At 35.9% G+C, this 20,003-nt stretch overlaps 1 protein-coding gene and 1 long non-coding RNA gene across 2 annotated transcripts; one reads left to right on the plus strand and one right to left on the minus strand.

The window, feature by feature from the left end:
• Positions 1-1,749: 1,749 nt before the first annotated feature.
• LOC123552357 (uncharacterized) lies at positions 1,750-4,902 on the minus strand. The gene is made up of 2 exons (XR_006686601.2): positions 4,625-4,902; positions 1,750-3,063 (listed from the first exon to the last, which is right to left on the minus strand). It is a non-coding gene; the product is annotated as an uncharacterized LOC123552357 (long non-coding RNA).
• Positions 4,903-8,874: 3,972 nt separating this feature from the next.
• Positions 8,875-14,816, plus strand: LOC123552358 (uncharacterized). Its single transcript, XM_045341966.2, has 2 exons — positions 8,875-10,050; positions 13,180-14,816. Exons 1-2 carry the CDS (start codon positions 9,138-9,140, stop codon positions 13,707-13,709), a joined length of 1,443 nt encoding a protein of 480 aa, XP_045197901.2. The 5' UTR covers positions 8,875-9,137; the 3' UTR covers positions 13,710-14,816.
• Positions 14,817-20,003: the final 5,187 nt, after the last annotated feature.

The following is a 20,003-nucleotide window of genomic DNA, read 5'->3' on the forward strand; positions in this document are numbered from 1 at the left end:
GGCGTTAAACCCAAAAACAACAAACCAACCATGAACACTGTTGTTCCTAGTCAACGTTAACTTTTCACTACGATATGTAACGAATTACTTAAAGTTATAGTTCTCTAGTTTGTTTTGTCACAATCCCGCGTATATATCATTATGCAAATATGGTGACCTGGTAGGGCCATGTACCTATAGCAGACATGATGCACTGCGAAGTTGGTAATTTATTCGTATATCTATTTGTACATCGACATAACACAGTTACGTCAGTTCAGACAGTATATCCTTGCACTTGGCAGCACAAACATTTTGCAATAAAGTCCCGAACTTAATTGTTTACTTGAAGACTGGTATTCGTTCTTGGTGACAGAGAATAAAATCAAATTTTAATAGTTGTTGTCCACTAATTATATTACAAAAATGTGTGTTCACGATAAATGAGAAAGGATAAACAAAGTTGAAGTAGCAAAATCGTCAAATATTTATCTGACAAATGCCACGCTTATGCCGGAATGCCTGTAGAAATCCATGACATGGAAAGATGAGTCGTCATGAGAACCATGGCATTTAAGAAACAAAAATGGCATTATGTTTAATTTGCAATTTATAGAAGCTTTTCAATATTGGTCACCCTTTGTACAAAAGTGCAGTGTATGCGCGTGGACTATTTTTTTTTTTTTTTTTTTTTTTTGCTGTTGGGAAGTCAATTTTCAGCACTTTCTTACGAATTGAAATTACCTGGGCTGTAGTATGGCATGTCAGCTTTTCATCTACGAAAAGATATTTGAGCTTGGGATAAACACAAATCCCACAGGGGTCCGTAACGGACCAAGGGTACATTGATAATTTTGGAACTTCATCAAATCGCTCAAAATTTCATTTTTGATGTTGTCCGACAGTGTCAGTATATGCCTTAGATGTAAGGTATACCCGTATTTGGGAGCTACAGACCTAGGCATTTCAGTAATATTTTCAAAATAAATTTCGTGTAATAAATGCTGTTTCTACGGAAGCGTGAAAGGACCATCAGACGTAAATACGTTTTAGTACGTTAAGGCTGCGGAAAGAATATAAATATATAAGTAGAGAAGACTCGATAATTTGGTTTTGACCATATCTCTGAATTTACACTACCTACAAAAATTATAAACTGATTTAATCGTAAACGTGGAACCACTGTTATTGGAATCTAAAATAAATGGATAAAATCAAAGCATTGTGTTTTAGATTTAATCTGCTTTCCTGTTTTTTTTTTTTTTTTTTTTTTTTTTTTGTTTCATCATTAGGGATATAAAGTTTACCAGATTAAACACTATTCTCGAGCTTTCCCCTTCCGCGTGTAGTGCAAGTAAATATCTATCCCTAATGTCAGTGGGTTTGGCTCTCGACCTCGCCTTTTTGCTTATAATTCAAAATGTTTTGTTTTGTAATTGACAAACGAACTAATCTATAATGAAATGCAGAGATCGTATCTCAATAGCATTCAAATTTGAACCGATTGTAACTATCAATAAAACCTCATTATTGAGTTCAAAGTACAGTACCGGTATGTCAAGGACTTTATTGAGATGTATAAAATGTATTGAACTCATTGAGCGTTGCACAGAACAAGTTCATACCATAGATCAACTCTATAGGTAGGTTGTCACGCGTTCAGTTCTTTATGTACCATCAACCCTTTATATTTGTGAAGGGAAGTTATACCTTTCCAACAAAAGAGAACAACAAAATTTGTATTCAAAATTTCATAAAAAAAATCAGTGATACATATATTGGATTTCTTTTTATTCAAAATAATATTGTCTAGTGTGTTAACAAATAAATATTCTACAAGTGCAAGTCCAGACTGTAGTTGTACAAGACACTGTCACGAAAGCACTAAATGACGCCGGGGTTACCTTATAATAAATCACTTATTTTATCACAGACTCGAAGCAATGTAGCACTTAAAGACGTTGACACAGGACCATTCAAATCATAGTTTAAAGATATAACTACGCCCTATAAAAGTTCCCACCTTTACCTACAGATTATATGGGTTTTTGTACGTGCTTACCTGTTTAGTTTTCCCAACCCGAGGGGCAAGCGTGAAATAGAAATGAGATGTTAGCGAGGTTTCTTACCCACGATGTCCCGAGGGTTGGGAAACATCTGTCTTACACAGGCACACGTGTACAAACATTTTTCTTGCCTACCATTATTTAACTGCAATAATATTTTCAGCTACTTGTAAAAATTGTATATAGTTTGGTAAAAGAACTTACAACATAGCATCTTAAAGCGCACGTGAAAAACATCTTTTCCCAAAGGGAAAGAAAACTTTAAGGTGATCTACAATCGGGATATGTTTGTTTGTACCCGCTAAGTAGGCAAGATTTTTTTGCACGTTTTAGGGGTGAACTGTATCATTGTTAATGCAAAAAGGAATCTTGCATATATCAGACTTCTAAAGACATTGCCCCCGGGTATGTTTACTTAAATCTTGTTTTCTCATGTTCTTAAAGGCAAAACATTGCGGTATGTCGTAATTATGAAATGGTGTTATAATTCAACATCATTTGCTAGATATTTTAGTTAGCTCTCAGCGATCTTTGAACATAGAATCTCCTGTTAAATTCTGGTGAAATGCAGTTCTGCCTTCTTCCGCTCTAGAATATTGCCTGTAAGATGGTAATTTTCATTTTCAGAATCTAATTTGACCTTAGGCTAAAAATTCCAAATAATTATAGAAAAGTGATTTTGAAATTTAACAAAAGCCGAGACTCGATTTATGATATTCAGAATCAATAAAGTATGAGAGAAACTATCTAACTACGCACAACACGTGACAATATAGTGATCTGAGACAAAAGTTTATTCCATCCAGAAATTTTCACTGGTAGGACAAAGTTGAAGTTCGCCTTGACGGATTGTATTCTTGGCTTGATTTGTCGTCTGCGCCTGTGTCAAGAACTTCCGTCGTATACTTCCAGCGTTAGCACATGGACAGGAGCTTTCTCACGGAACAGCTCTGGGTGCAACACTCGCAGTAGAGTTGTTGCTGGAACTCGGCGCTTGATATGCGACGTACACGGCCACCTGAAAATATATATATAACAGGTAAAAAGGTAATATGCACTGACTTCAGGTATTTGATAGTCTAAAAAAGTTTCCCATGTGAAAATTCAAGTAATCTTTATTGATGAAAAAAGAAGAGGGAAAGCACATAACAGACATGTATAGAAATGCCGAACATTACATTTCCGAATATATAATATATAATTATAATGCACGTGCTTATGAAGAATGAGGCAATATAGTAAAGGTAGGGACTGCTTGAAATTTTGATAAAAAGATTAATGTTGCACACATTAAAAACAAAACTTAAACATTACGATGTTCACAATGGAAAATGATCTTCGCAACGAAAATAGATTAAATAGAAGGATTCCTTATTTTTAAATGCAGACATACAACAGTTTTATCTATGGTTATCAACATAGAAATCCTCTTATTATTTACTGATTCAGCTCAAGGCGGAAACGCCAAGTGAGCATGTGGATATATTTTTAGTTCGTGTAAATATCACAACTGGTCATGGAAGAGTACAGATCTATGGATGTTGGTGTCGTGCTGAGTCCGGCCCTCAAGTGAGGTGTATTTTCTCCGACTAACTGAACTTCTGTTGTAACACAATGCCAAACCCAAAATAAAACAATCGCAAAACAACAAACGAGTGGCCTTGTAGGAATGACGTTACTTATATTACGGTGAAGGTATCAGTGCTTATGTTTTATTTACATGCGGTACAGCTTGAGGCTTCCTGATGACCCTGATCATTATCAAGATCAACATAATTTCCGGCCTATCTGACACGCTTGTCACTTTAACGACAACTTTCGCAAGAAAAATGACAACAAAATAAAAACAAATCTTTACTCGTGTCGTAAATGCGGCAAATGTGGTAAGTGATCACGTTGAAATAGAAGCTACAATAAAACCGCAACTATTTTACTCCAAAATAGATTATAAACGGTATTTTTTTGTGGCAGCATATTAATTGTGATGCCGTTTAGGTATAAACTATTTCTGTATTTTCAAAGAATAAACACGCGTGACCGAATTACCAAATTAAATTGGTAAACATGAAGGGGAATCCTTCCAATATTAAAAGCTTAAGCATTAAAAAAATATACAAACCAAATATCTTTCGTTGCGACGTCCCTTGTATTTGCATCAAATAAAGTGCATAATTATTAGACAGAAATAAATTATTTACTCTGTTATAATTGCCAATTAATGTCAGAATGTGCAGTTTTTGAAACTTTGGTTATGGATGCATGCCCCTTTAAAAAACGCATTGACTTGTCTTTGCATTTTTGACAAATATACTACTTCTACCTTTTTCACTAATGCATGCACGTATCAGTTTTATTTATCCTATTAATCTGCATAAATTGGGAAAGAACCATATGCCAGTTTAAATCATTTTATGTCCTTTAAAGAGCTGAATAATAAAATCAAAAGCTTTTCGAATTAGGTACACGATCAAACCTGTAAATCTGCGAAAAATGTCTAGATTCAGTTGACTTGCGCTCTTGAATATGCGTTTATTTTCCTTAAATTTTTAATGCCAGTATTTGAATGTTGTAATACATACCTTGACTTCTATTTGCACATAACATGCCCATAATTCCACGTATACGATTTAGGCAAGATCTAAATCTACTTCCACTTATATTACTATGTCTTATATGCGGACATTCTATCGGAATAGCGCCTGCAAGTTCGCTAAAACACAAAACTGTCAAAATAATAAAACATTTTTGCGAAATCATATTTTGTTCGAATCAGAAGTAAAGACCACTACTCATTTGGTACGATAGATATAAAACTGTCAGCTTACTCGCACTTGCTATTTTATTAAGCTTCCCCCAATTCATGAATAATTCATGAGCTGATTACGCATGCGCAAACTTTCAGCATTGTTTTTTATTATTTATTCAGTGCAGTAATTTATAAACCAAAACAATAGATAGAAATATGCCTTTGAGCTATTAGTGTAAGATCTTTTGAGGTTACCGCCGGAAACATCTGCCGCGGTATAAATATATATATTTCTCTTTAGTATATTCATCAATACTTTTCCTACATGTACAGATTCTTACGCAGTGTAAAGCAAAACAAAGGGCATATAATTTCCTGTTTACCAAAAATCATGGCGCCGTAGAGCACTGGATTTTATTGAACATTATTGTCCGTATAGATCTACTGTTTGGTCCACCTTTTCTGTGATAAGATTTTTCCTCGATTTCTCTTTAAATATAAGACAGCATTATGCATATTACACATAAACACCTCGGTAGGCGGTTATTTGAACTTTTTAATGCTATCAGCTTTGAAATAATCGTCAAAAACTGAGATGATTTCTGTCATTTTTGACACCAAAATATTTTTTAAATTCCAATTTGACTTTATTTGTGATAAATGGATTGATATAAATGTCACAGGGTGAGATACATGTGCAGTCAGTCCAGGGCTCTAACCCGGAACCGCTCGCTTACAGGGCGAGTGCTCTACCGACTGAGCTAACCGGCTGCCTGACGCCTGACCCTAACGTGACCAAGTCCGTACCGTGACATACACCCCCACAAATTGGAAACTCGTCCTTGAGTTCCGGAAGTACATAATATTGTATGCGTCGTAAGACTGACCAAGCAAGCATGCCACGGTCCCATGTTGGGCGCCAAATGTCACAGGATGAGAAACATGTGCAGTCAGTCCGAGGCTCGAACCCGGGACCACTGGCTTACAGAGCAAGTGTTCTACCGACTGAGCTAACCGGCTGCCTGACACATCTCCCCTAACGTGCCCAAGTCCGTACCGTGACAAAAAACTTTCCAGATATCTTAATTAACATAAAAGAAACATTTAGCAAGTTTAGCGTTTAAGTCCTAAACCCTGACATACTCCCCCGCCATATGAAAGTCGTCCTCGAATTTCTAATGGGACAGAGGGGAAATTGATATCGAAGCATGTACAGTCACGGTCCCATGTTGGGCACATTGTAAGAAAAATGTGTAGTCAGTGTGGAGCACGAACCTGGGACCCTCGCCTACAGGGCCTATAGCTCTACCGACTGTGTTAAACGGCTGCCTACACAAAGCCTCCCCTATTTACTAATCAAATCCTATACAATAACACAATATCCGCTGTTACGGATTAGGTGTATCAAACATTAATCTAAAACGGTCCCGTTTTAGATTTTTCAAGTACTAACGCATTAAATACAAAAGAATAATTATTTTCCTTTGTTGAATGCATCTTTATGAGTTATTCTATTCTACCGTTTTATGTGGTAAAGTTATTTATCAGACCATTGTTTTAAAGTACCAACATATCCTATTCGTTGTTTGCTTTCCGTATTAAAAAGCGAAGCCGCAAAAATAAAATAGTATAATTAATTCGTTAGATATGTTGACTGCTGAAACTTTATAGAGCCAGTATAAACGAACATATATTCTGATTCAGATACTGCTGGGAACCCGAGAAGTTTTCTACAATGGAGTGTTTCCGTCAAATACCGGTTGAAATCTAACCATAAGTAATCAAGCAAATATTGAATACATGAACAGGCACATTACTTAATTTCTTTAGCATTCTATCTGAAATTACACCATATAGCACTTGACAATTTAGCCAACTGTATCGCGATTATTAACCATTCTCTCGGTATGATGTGTTTGCATAGGACGGTTGCTGCAGCTTTGGGTAAAACAAATCCCAATAATAGAATTTGTTCAAAATTTGTATATGAACCCAGTGTCATGTTAGAAACAGAATTATGAAAAAAATCGAAGGTCACCATGCTTATTCAGGAGTTATCTACTCTTGAATATGCAAATTTGAAAAAAAAAGTATTAAGGGCAGATAACTCCTAAACAAGCACAATGACCTATGATTCTTTTTGCATTTTTCTGTTTCTAACATGAAACTGTGTTCAAACACAAATTTTGAACAATATTCAGTTTAACCGTATTAAGGTTAAACTCTTTACTCGGCAAAAATGACTCTCCTTATACGTACGGAGACATTTTCTTTCTGATCTGGTGCCAGTGTATACACCATACCGTCACGTGATTAGGGAATTCTGGGTCGGGTATATAAACGCCCGTCTCGCCAGATTCCAGTCTTTCCGATTCAGAGTCCACTGAACGAGGTAGATTCATTGATACTTTAAACAAAAATTTTAGTCTAAAAACATTTTAAAATTCTATTATTGGGAAATTTTCGCCTCATCTCTTATTCATGAAACTGCAGCAAGTGTCTTTAATTCAGATATGTTGCACACCATGTAATACTATTTTGCTCTTTATAAGGTAGAGAAAAATATTTCTCTTTCTGTACATGGAACTACCAAGTGCAACTTACTGAAAGGCTACCAAACCTTAATATTGAAGATCAAAAAGGGTATCAATTTTTTAAAACTTTTGTTAAATCAAGTAAATTTATGTTCTCTTAAGAAATAAATACTTTTAATTTTGGTTGGTATGAAACATTAACAGCTGACAAGAAAGATACGTGTATATTGGATGTTTTCATAATGTAACATATTGGTTAGCTGCTGTTTGTTAGATTTCGAAAGAAATGTAAGATATAATTTTATTTTATACATCAGCAGTGTAACCTGGATCTCAACTGTTGTAATGTATAATAGTAAATGATCAGTGATGCTTATGAAAATTTTTAACAGAGTGTCACAGTTCTAAGTCGTAAAATATTTCATAAAGCACGAAAGCGGCATTATTAAATCAAATACTTCACGGATTTATACATATATTATTAATTCATTGTAATGAAATTACTAAGCTCTTTCAGAACTGTAAAAATGTAATGCGGGCATGTTCGAAGTAAGGTAAGATGTGCTTTTCATACTTAAGTCTGGTTACTGTTTCTGAGAGTATTTTACATAAGAATAAAATCCAGCAAAACAACGATTTTATGAAGAACGGTGCTATAGAAATAAAAACACAAGGATTCTGAGCTAAATGGAATAAGCTCAACTACTTGGGGGTGTGACGAGTGATTTCCCATGAACCAAGTTAATCGAACGGAATCTGCTACTACTTTGCATGGCTGGGTTCTGCAAAAGATTATCATATACAAGGACTTATATAAATTAGTACAGATTGTTATATTTTTAAACAATATTCAATTAAAAATGTAATTCTTAATGACTCAAATATGGATCTGGGTTATCAATTTTGTTACACGCTAATGAAATACATACACATTAATTTTAGACGCAGTTCTAGCCTGTACGCTTTGATGCGGATAATCCATTACGTCAACAACTGCAACACCAGCATTAACACAACAACAGCGATCAATTTCTTGTATAAAGGGCTGCAGGAAACTAATGTCGTCAACCGGCTATTCTCCTAATGACTTCAAACAGTTTAGCTATAAAAGCGGCGTGACATGGTTGGGATCGGCAGCTATTGCGGCAACTTGTGTTGAAAGGTAACTGCTATAACTGGTTATTTCTATAAGATCCGTTTAATCTAGGTCCAATGCATGCATTACTTAACAGCCTGCCTGTAAAAGAATAAGTTATAAAAATGCATTGATATTAAAAACGAAATATAAAGAAATACCGAAAAATAGGTGTAAAACCGATTTGAGTCAGTTATGAGAATAATGATAATAACAATAAATACGGTTATTTGGAGCTTGTCTCCAAATAGATGTCTTTATCTGGAGATGTTATGGGAGCTAACTCCTCCGGTCTTGTTGGTTGGCATGCACGCGGTTTATAACCACGTCATCAAGCCTGCGTCATCAAGAAGAAACGCGCAGAGCTCCTCCTTTTTGTCTGGGAAGCCGAACAAACAGGTCACGTTTTGTAAACTCTCACTAAAATTATGTTGAAAAAAAAATTGTTATTTACATGCTTACAGTATATTAAAATGAGTTTAAATGTTTGCAAAATACGACGGTTCATTTACATGGAATATATAATTTTGAAAATTTGAGTCAAAACAGGTTTTTAGACTAGCTGGTGTCGTTAAACTAGAATGGTAGAGCTATTTCATTTTATATTTTAACAAGCTAAATTGTAAAATTATTTGTGATAGACATAACCTCTAGCAAATTAAATATTTTATTCAAGCATGCCAGGACAACGAAGGCAACGTATTACAACTGTCACTGGCAGACCCAGGCGTAATGCACGGCGACAAGAAGTAGCCACAGAGTTGCAGAGGTTAGCGCCAGCTACTCCACAGTCCGCTGAGCAGTGCCTTAATTCAGACCCAGCTTCAACGGTGGGAACACCTCAAACTGTGCATACTGTTACAGCTGCCAATTTACAATCGGGGACTTGTAATTCTCGTGAATGCAGCGATCAGCTACAAGGCAGCTCTGATTCTATAGTCAATCCCACGCAACATGGTTACTCAAACATTGGAAACTCTTACACTCCCGAGACTGTCATATCAGTGCCTAGTGACACCTTCCATTATGGAACGTCGACACAATTGCCTAGTAACCAAATGGCATGTTCTCAGAATTTCAATTGTCATGGAAACGCACCATCTGCCGGATATGTTAATACTATCTCACAACAAACTAATCCGGGCAATTACACTTCCGGTCAATATATATCGTCGGAACATTTGATGAGTACCCAACCAGGAACAGTATCCTATGCGACATCGGCACAGTTGCCTAGTAATCCAATGACAGGTTCTCAAAGTTTCAGCTGCCATGGAAACGCATCATTTGTCGGATATGCTAATACGAACACGCAACAAACTAACTCGGACATTAATACTTTTGGTCAATATGTATCATTGGACCATTTGACAAGTAGATCTATCCAACCAGGGACAGCATCTGGCATGGATCACAATGTAAACACTATTTCAGATGCAAGTGTTACATCAGCTGTGAATGTCCAACAACCAGTGTACCCCTACTTTAGCAACTCTGTGCCCGTTATGCAACCCACTAGCAATGTTCCCGCACATAGTACCCAGCAATACATGGCTCAACCACTGTCGGAGGCTAATTCACATATGTCAGGTAATGAAACTTTTATGACATCTATATGTACAGATCTTGCCTTGCATGTTAGTCAAAATATAAAGGAAAAATGTTGGCGAGGAGAGTTTATCGAACTCTCGTCATTATTAGAAAAAGATGTACAATGTAGCTAGTAAACAAGTTATTAAATTAGTCAATGGTGAGTTGCAAGTTAGCTCGCCACCTTCAAAAACAAACGAAATTTTGTCAATTGAAAAGTGGACTGATGCATTTTTGGTTTATATGAGCATAATGTTACAAAAAATGCCTCATCTTGCAAGAGATTTATTGCAGTATGTTAATACAATACGTTCAGCTTCTAAACAAAACTCTTTTGGGTGGTGTAAATATGATCGGATGTTCCGGCAGAAACTTTCTAAGTATACAAATATGAAATGGTCATTTATAGATGCCGAAATCTGGCTTATTACTATGAACAGCCACACACCGGTCAGTGACAAATTAAGGCCTTGTTTTGATTTTAATGATAAAGGTTACTGTTCAAAATACGCATGCCAGTACGCTCACAAATGTAAAAAAAATTGCTCAGGGTCACATTCTTCAGTAATTTGCAAAAATGTTTTTCAACTAGAACAAACTAGAGGCATGAATTATTTCAGACCAAGATTCCCAAGGCCCGTTTACAGACAAGTTTCTAATGGCTCATCTATGGGACCTAGGCCATACACCGATAGATCCGGTGCGCTTAAATATGTGGCTCCACGACTACGACCATAATGAAAAATTATTTATTATCCGGTTTCAGAGAGGGGTTTCGAATCGAATATCATGGTCCGCGTTACGCACTTCATTCAAAAAATTAAAAGTCTGCAGTATTAAACCAAGATTTAGTTCTTCAAAATTATATAAAGAGGTGGAGCTTGGTAGAATACTTGGGCCATTTAAGACGGAACCATTCTCGAACCTTCGCACCAACCCTGTCGGACTGGTGCCAAAAAGCACTGGCAGTATGCGATTAATAACACACCTATCATACCCATACGGGAATAGCGTTAATGATTTTATAGACCCGGTATTGTCTTCTGTTCAATATTCAAAGTTTGACAATGTTATTGATATTATACAAAGGCTAGGACAGGGTACGTTAATGGGGAAACGGGACGTTAAATCTGCATTTAATTTAGTACCTGTTCATCCAGAGGATTTTAATATTCTTGGAATTAAATGCGATAACAAATTTTGGATTCAAAAAATGCTTCCGCAAGGTTGTTCTATTAGTCCGGCTATTTTTGAACGTTTCGCAACTTCATTAATGTTGTAGCAACGTTCGCTAATTCAAAAAATCTAGATCATTATTTGGATGATTTTTTCTTTGCCGGTAAAGCTGGTACAAATGATTGTTCTGATCTTTTATCATCTTTTGAATATATTTGCAATGATATTCAAGTTCCAATAAATGCCGAAAAATCGGAAGGTCCCGTCACTACATCAGTTTACCTTGGTTTAGAAATAGATACCATCTGTATGGAAATCCGGGTACCCAGTGATAAAATTGAAAAGGCAAAAACACAGATTTTAGAAGCTATTTCGAAAAAGAAAATAACTTTAAAAGCACTGTAGTCCATACTTGGAAGCCTTAATTTTTTCTCGAAAGCCATTCCTACTGGCAGAACTTTCAGCTGTAGATTGTATCAAGCGCAAGTCCAAGCCAAATTACCTCATCACTATGTCCGTCTTAATAAGGACACGAAAGAAGACTTAAACATGTGGTTAACCTTTCTAAACTCATTTAATGGAACCACTATTATGTCAGAACAGGAATGGCTTTCAGATAACCACATTAATCTGTACACCGACACCGCCGGAAACAAATCGTTAGCAGGTGGTGCTTGCTTGAACGGAGAATGGTTAGTTTATAAATGGCCTGGTCACTGGAATGAGGTTGTGTTTAGGGACATCACACTTTTAGAATTAGTCCCGATCCTTTTGGCCTTTTTAATGTGGGGTAAACAATTAAAAGGAAAGAAGCTAATGCTACATTGTGATAACATGAGTCTCGTTCATATTAATAACAAAAAGACATCCCGTAACCAACGGGTGTTAGACTTGTTAAGAAAACTAGTTTTAGTTCTTTTAGAAAACAATATACAAGTTAAGGCTGTTCACATCACGTCAAGAGCAAACGAACTTTGCGATGCTATAAGCCGTCTACAATTTAACAGAATTAAAACTTTATTACCAGCCTTCGCTAGCGAAACCCCTCTCATGATTCCCTCTGAATTTCAGGAGTTTTTCAGCACGAAATTAGCAGATTGATTAAAGGATCTATCTCAGAAAATACACATAAGTGTTACAGAGCTGGAACTGACGCGTTCGAAAACTTTAGGCAACGAATGCATTACAGCAAGCACTGGCCTCCAAGCGTCCAACAATTAGCAGAATATATAGCTTATATATCGCGGAATGGCTATTCATACAGGTCTGTTGGTTGTCACGTGGCTGCAGTTGCATTCACATTTAAAATCAATAATTTAGTAGATACTACACAGAATTTCTTTATTCCGAAAATGATTGAAGGCATGAAGCGTTTACAATGTAGACGCGACATTAGACAACCAATCACCATAGATATGTTAACTAACATCACAAAAAAATTGTGTCTTATTTGTAGCTCCGAGTACGAAGCACTTCTCTTCAAGACGGCATTTTTACTGGCATTCTTCGGTTTATTGAGGGTCAGTGAAATAAATTTTCCGAAACAAAATATTATCATATTTCAAAATTATATTCAGGTGCATCTTGCCAGTCAAAAACTGATCATTTAGGCAAATGCGCTACGATAAAGATTAATTTGCAATCGAGCGATTGTATTTTGCTAAGGGAAAGCGTTACACAATTTTATTTAGCCAGACCAAACGTAGATGGACAATTTCTGTGTCATTTAAACGGTGCGCCATTGACTCAGTATCAGTTTAGACAAATGCTTCGTAAGTCTCTAACATTTTTGGGATATCCGCTTAAGTCCTTTCAAACGCATTCATTTCGTATAGGGGGAGCTTCATATTTGTATGTTAAGGGTGTCCCTGAGCAAACAATCAGGACTTACGGACGTTGGAGGTCAGTCGCTTACATAAGATACATTAGATTATAAGTTTATAACATTTTCAGACATCACTACAGTATCGATAGTTGGGTCTTCGATAATCCGAGATGCCTTCTACCATACGCAAGACAAGAATCTTCAATTACCCAATGTCAGTATATACTGGGATTATCAGCCGGGCATGAGAATTCATCATTTAGTAGAAAAAATTCAGAATTTGCTCACTAGGTATGTGCCTCCTGATTATATAGTGATACACTGTGGCGGAAACGATATTGGCCAGAGCCCATTAAACAGCATCGAGCTACTAGCTATAGATGCCGTACAAAATATACAGTCATTAACAAATGCAAGAATTATTTGGTCACAAATTCTTCCGCGATTGGTGTATAGGAATGAGGTAAATCACACAAAATTAAATAAAGCCCGAAGACGTTTCAATACTGTAATGGCAGGATTGTGTCACCAAATTGGAGGGGCTTACATAAGACATCCTCAAATATCAGAAAGAAATTATTTATTTAGGGATTATGTTCATCTCTCTGCTATAGTGAATGATATATTTTTAAGTAATTTGAAGCACGGTTTAAGGTAGTTCTGCACGTTTGGATCGAAATTTTTTCTACAATGTTGAATTTGATTAAACTCTGATCTTTCAAAACTTCAGACTATACCTAGAAAATTTAGCAAATAAAAAAGATAGGGTCGTGTGCTTGATTTTTTGCTAGACTGATTAGAAAAATTTGGACCTCACGCAATATTTCATAATGGGAGTCTATGGGAAAATCATAACTTCCATAACATTTTCACGAATAGAAATCTTTCTACAATGTAGATTTTGATGAAACTTCTCACAGTTGTAAATAAACATATCGCCTATAATTTGGTGAAATAAAATGTATAGGTCCGTGTGCTTATTTTTGAGATATCTGACCAAGATTAAAGTGAACCGGACATTTCACGCTAATTTTAAGACATTTTTTGAATTTTTTAACGTGTCATATGTTTTAATATCATATTTTGACTTTAGAAATATAGCATCAGTGCCATTGTAATAAATTTACTCACAGTTTTCGACTTAATCATAAAATTATTTTCATTTCCGTACGCCGAATCTCTCCTTTATTCTACGTTTTCCGGATAAATGACGTTACGCCATCACTTCCGGTTTATCAAACGTGCAGAGCTACCTTAAATGCAATCATATAATATAATTATGCTTGCTTCCCGGACGAAAGATGTTAAGATTATTGTTTGTAATTATATTGGGCTCGGTATTGGAATGTTATAACCTGATGCATACTAAAGTAATTGAATTTGAATATATACTTAATACACAGTGTTAAACTAGAACAATTGATCTGTCCGATATCCGGAGGAACCAGTAATTGTTTTTTAGAGTCTGCAAATCCAGCGTAATGACTTTTCTGACATCCAGAGTTTATCTCTAGTTCGTTATACGCTTGCCTTAAGTTCAAGCGAAATAATCTTTCCGAATTCCGGAGGCAATTTATATACGTTGAAGATGAGCAATTTTGCCCGTAAGGGTCGGCCATCTTAGCGAAAGTCGGTGACCGACATCCGGCACCACCTACCGATATCCGGAGGCTGAGTTTTTCGACATCCGGAAACTCTTAACCTACCGACATCCGGAGGTTAACTTTATTACAAGAAAATCATGTTCAAGTTTTTCCGGGGGGGGGGGGGGGGGGGGCATTGGTTTATCGGGAGACCACTTATAATAAAATTCTTCCAATTTGAAAGTGTCTGATTGAATGCATTGTTTTTGGGGTTTGATAAAATAGCCCTAGTCCTTGGCAGGGCTCGGGTTTAACCCGAGCTATGGCATTCTAGTGCTTATTTTATCAAATATTCTCACATCTTACATGGAAAAATCATTATTTGTAGTTACAAGATTTAGTAATAATGCTTAATTTTATATACTTGTGCTATTTGGTTAATTTGCAAATATCTAGTATTGACATGCTAGTTTTAATGAGAGTCAATCATAGCCAACCAACTGCCAAACTTTACATGATCATTTCAATATATATATAGGCGCTTTGCCGTAATTGGTCTGGTATATTGTGGTGGTGATTTAGTTCGTATTAATTAATTCTCTCTACTATATAATAATTTATAATGCGAACTTGTATCCTAGCGGATCTCACGTATGGGAAAGTCAACTGTTCTGAATATAATTATATCCCTTAACGCAAATTATCTATATATATTCAATGTATCCTCGAGATCCAGTTAACTTTCAGAGAGAGAAAATATAGCTTCTCTGGTCCCAATCAGTTATAAAGACTAAAAAGTCACTACTGATTTGTGAGACATGAAAACAGAGATTTGAGTATATATATGCAAATGTTGAACCAGTACGAATGTGTAGTACAATTCGGGCTCGTATATAAAGCAGTATCGAAACTAATCTTATTGGGTTAGTGGACTTGCTGTGGCATGTGCGTGTTCGTTTGTACTGCTAGGCGCTTTGCCGTAATTGGTCTGGTATATTGTGGTGGTGATTTAGTTCGTATTAATTAATTCTCTCTACTATATAATAATTTATAATGCGAACTTGTATCCTAGCGGATCTCACGTATGGGAAAGTCAACTGTTCTGAATATAATTATATCCCTTAACGCAAATTATCTATATTTATTACATGAGTACCTATAAATAGTAACAAATTTGTGTTGAAAATTCTCCCATTATCGCATTGCGTCATGCATTATCACATTATCATAATAAGCCCCGGGGCCATTATCGATAATGGCCCTGGCGTTAGCGCGGGAAATTAACGTCTGTAAACAGAAATGACGTCATGGCGTTTCGTGGAGGTAAAACAGCGAATATTTCCGTTTTATTTTATCATCTTGAGCGTAACATCGTGTATTCTTCGTGAAATATCGTATTTTATCCCTAAATTATGCAATAAGCAAGAAAGTACAACTATCCAGGTATTTGATTTTATACAGTAAATAGACTCTTATACAAATAATATAGAAACTGAAAAGCTGAAATTTATTGTGCCAGAAGATGCAAGTATCTACCCATAAAAATGACACAAAAAAAACATTTCTTACTATATTATAGGTAAACATGTAATAAACAGGTAAATACATGGGAGAGCGGTGCCTTTGAGTGATAATGGCCCTGGAAGAAGATAATAGCCCTCGGGCTAAAGCCCTCGGGCTATTATCACCTTGCCAGGGCCATTATCACTCAAAGGCACCGCTCTCCCATTTATTAACCTATACATATTCAATGTATCCTCGAGATCCAGTTAACTTTCAGAGAGAGAAAATATAGGTTCTCTGGTCCCAATCAGTTATAAAGACTAAAAAGTCACTACTGATTTGTGAGACATGAAAACAGAGATTTGAGTATATATATGCAAATGTTGAACCAGTACGAATGTGTAGTACAATTCGGGCTCGTATATAAAGCAGTATCGAAACTAATCTTATTGGGTTAGTGGACTTGCTGTGGCATGTGCGTGTTCGTTTGTACTGCTAGGCGCTTTGCCGTAATTGGTCTGGTATATTGTGGTGGTGATTTAGTTCGTATTAATTAATTCTCTCTACTATATAATAATTTATAATGCGAACTTGTATCCTAGCGGATCTCACGTATGGGAAAGTCAACTGTTCTGAATATAATTATATCCCTTAACGCAAATTATCTATATTTATTACATGAGTACCTATAAATAGTAACAAATTTGTGTTGAAAATTCTCCCATTATCGCATTGCGTCATGCATTATCACATTATCATAATAAGCCCCGGGGCCATTATCGATAATGGCCCTGGCGTTAGCGCGGGAAATTAACGTCTGTAAACAGAAATGACGTCATGGCGTTTCGTGGAGGTAAAACAGCGAATATTTCCGTTTTATTTTATCATCTTGAGCGTAACATCGTGTATTCTTCGTGAAATATCGTATTTTATCCCTAAATTATGCAATAAGCAAGAAAGTACAACTATCCAGGTATTTGATTTTATACAGTAAATAGACTCTTATACAAATAATATAGAAACTGAAAAGCTGAAATTTATTGTGCCAGAAGATGCAAGTATCTACCCATAAAAATGACACAAAAAAAAACATTTCTTACTATATTATAGGTAAACATGTAATAAACAGGTAAATACATGGGAGAGCGGTGCCTTTGAGTGATAATGGCCCTGGAAGAAGATAATAGCCCTCGGGCTAAAGCCCTCGGGCTATTATCACCTTGCCAGGGCCATTATCACTCAAAGGCACCGCTCTCCCATTTATTAACCTATACATATTCAATGTATCCTCGAGATCCAGTTAACTTTCAGAGAGAGAAAATATAGCTTCTCTGGTCCCAATCAGTTATAAAGACTAAAAAGTCACTACTGATTTGTGAGACATGAAAACAGAGATTTGAGTTATATATGCAAATGTTGAACCAGTACGAATGTGTAGTACAATTCGGGCTCGTATATAAAGCAGTATCGAAATAATCTTATTGGGTTAGTGGACTTGCTGTGGCATGTGCGTGTTCGTTTGTACTGCTAGGCGCTTTGCCGTAATTGGTCTGGTATATTGTGGTGGTGATTTAGTTCGTATTAATTAATTCTCTCTACTATATAATAATTTATAATGCGAACTTGTATCCTAGCGGATCTCACGTATGGGAAAGTCAACTGTTCTGAATATAATTATATCCCTTAACGCAAATTATCTATATATATTCAATGTATCCTCGAGATCCAGTTAACTTTCAGAGAGAGAAAATATAGCTTCTCTGGTCCCAATCAGTTATAAAGACTAAAAAGTCACTACTGATTTGTGAGACATGAAAACAGAGATTTGAGTATATATATGCAAATGTTGAACCAGTACGAATGTGTAGTACAATTCGGGCTCGTATATAAAGCAGTATCGAAACTAATCTTATTGGGTTAGTGGACTTGCTGTGGCATGTGCGTGTTCGTTTGTACTGCTAGGCGCTTTGCCGTAATTGGTCTGGTATATTGTGGTGGTGATTTAGTTCGTATTAATTAATTCTCTCTACTATATAATAATTTATAATGCGAACTTGTATCCTAGCGGATCTCACGTATGGGAAAGTCAACTGTTCTGAATATAATTATATCCCTTAACGCAAATTATCTATATATATTCAATGTATCCTCGAGATCCAGTTAACTTTCAGAGAAGAAAATATGCTTCTCTGGTCCCATCAGTTATAAAGACTAAAAGTCACTACTGATTGTGAGACATGAAAACAGAGATTTGAGTATATATATGCAAATGTTGAACCAGTACGAATGTGTAGTACAATTCGGGCTCGTATATAAACAGTATCGAAACTAATCTTATTGGGTTAGTGGACTTGCTGTGGCATGTGCGGTGTTCGTTTGTACTGCTAGGCGCTTTGCCGTAATTGGTTTGGTATATTGTGGTGGTGATTTAGTTCGTATTAATTAATTCTCTCTACTATATAATAATTTATAATGCGAACTTGTATCCTAGCGGATCTCACGTATGGGAAAGTCAACTGTTCTGAATTAATTATATCCCTTAACGCAAATTATCTATATATATTCAATGTATCCTCGAGATCCAGTTAACTTTCAGAGAGAGAAAATATAGCTTCTCTGGTCCCAATCAGTTATAAAGACTAAAAAGTCACTACTGATTTGTGAGACATGAAAACAGAGATTTGAGTATATATATGCAAATGTTGAACCAGTACGAATGTGTAGTACAATTCGGGTTCGTATATAAAGCAGTATCGAAACTAATCTTATTGGGTTAGTGGACTTGCTGTGGCATGTGCGTGTTCGTTTGTACTGCTAGGCGCTTTGCCGTAATTGGTCTGGTATATTGTGGTGGTGATTTAGTTCGTATTAATTAATTCTCTCTACTATATAATAATTTATAATGCGAACTTGTATCCTAGCGGATCTCACGTATGGGAAAGTCAACTGTTCTGAATATAATTATATCCCTTAACGCAAATTATCTATATATATTCAATGTATCCTCGAGATCCAGTTAACTTTCAGAGAGAGAAAATATAGCTTCTCTGGTCCCAATCAGTTATAAAGACTAAAAAGTCACTACTGATTTGTGAGACATGAAAACAGAGATTTGAGTATATATATGCAAATGTTGAACCAGTACGAATGTGTAGTACAATTCGGGTTCGTATATAAAGCAGTATCGAAACTAATCTTATTGGGTTAGTGGACTTGCTGTGGCATGTGCGTGTTCGTTTGTACTGCTAGGCGCTTTGCCGTAATTGGTCTGGTATATTGTGGTGGTGATTTAGTTCGTATTAATTAATTCTCTCTACTATATATATATATATATATATAGCTCGTAAATTAATAGATATTTAAATAAATGATATGATATATAGTCGGTTTCTTTATAGCTAATTCTCCAGATAATTATAAAAACAGTAACGATATGAATAATAATTTCGATAATATGAATACAATGTAGACATCACAGGAAATTGTTCAAGCATATCCTGTTTATGACGTAACAAGTCAGTGGCAGTAAGACTCTTCTAGTTGAAAGTCTTTAGGCTATTGGTTTCCTATTCGTCCGTCCGTTCGTCCGTCTGATGTTCGCTCAAAATAAATAAATAATACATTTAACTGAAAACTCTGAAGGTATTTTAACGAAACTTGGCATGGTAATATGGAACTTAAAGAGATTATGCATGCCATTCCATTACTATGGAAGGGAATCTCCGGCAGGACATGCATGCTGCTAAATGACATTGCTATGTTATTAACTTACATATGCGTTCTGCAACATTGCAACTGCATTTTAGGGAATTTCCGCCAGGACATGCATGCTGCTAAATGACAAAATGCATATTGCCTTGTGTTAT

The sequence above is a fragment of the Mercenaria mercenaria genome, chromosome 4, assembly GCF_021730395.1.
Source record: "Mercenaria mercenaria strain notata chromosome 4, MADL_Memer_1, whole genome shotgun sequence".
NCBI lineage: Eukaryota > Metazoa > Mollusca > Bivalvia > Venerida > Veneridae > Mercenaria > Mercenaria mercenaria.

What these genes read in the sequence shown, in the direction of transcription:
- LOC123552358 (XM_045341966.2), top strand. Translation starts at nt 9,138, where the DNA reads ATGCCAGGACAACGAAGGCAACGTATTACAACTGTCACTGGCAGACCC. An exon ending in GGCTAATTCACATATGTCAG is followed by an intron (nt 10,051 to 13,179) that starts GTAATGAAACTT and finishes TAACATTTTCAG; the next exon opens with ACATCACTACAGTATCGATA.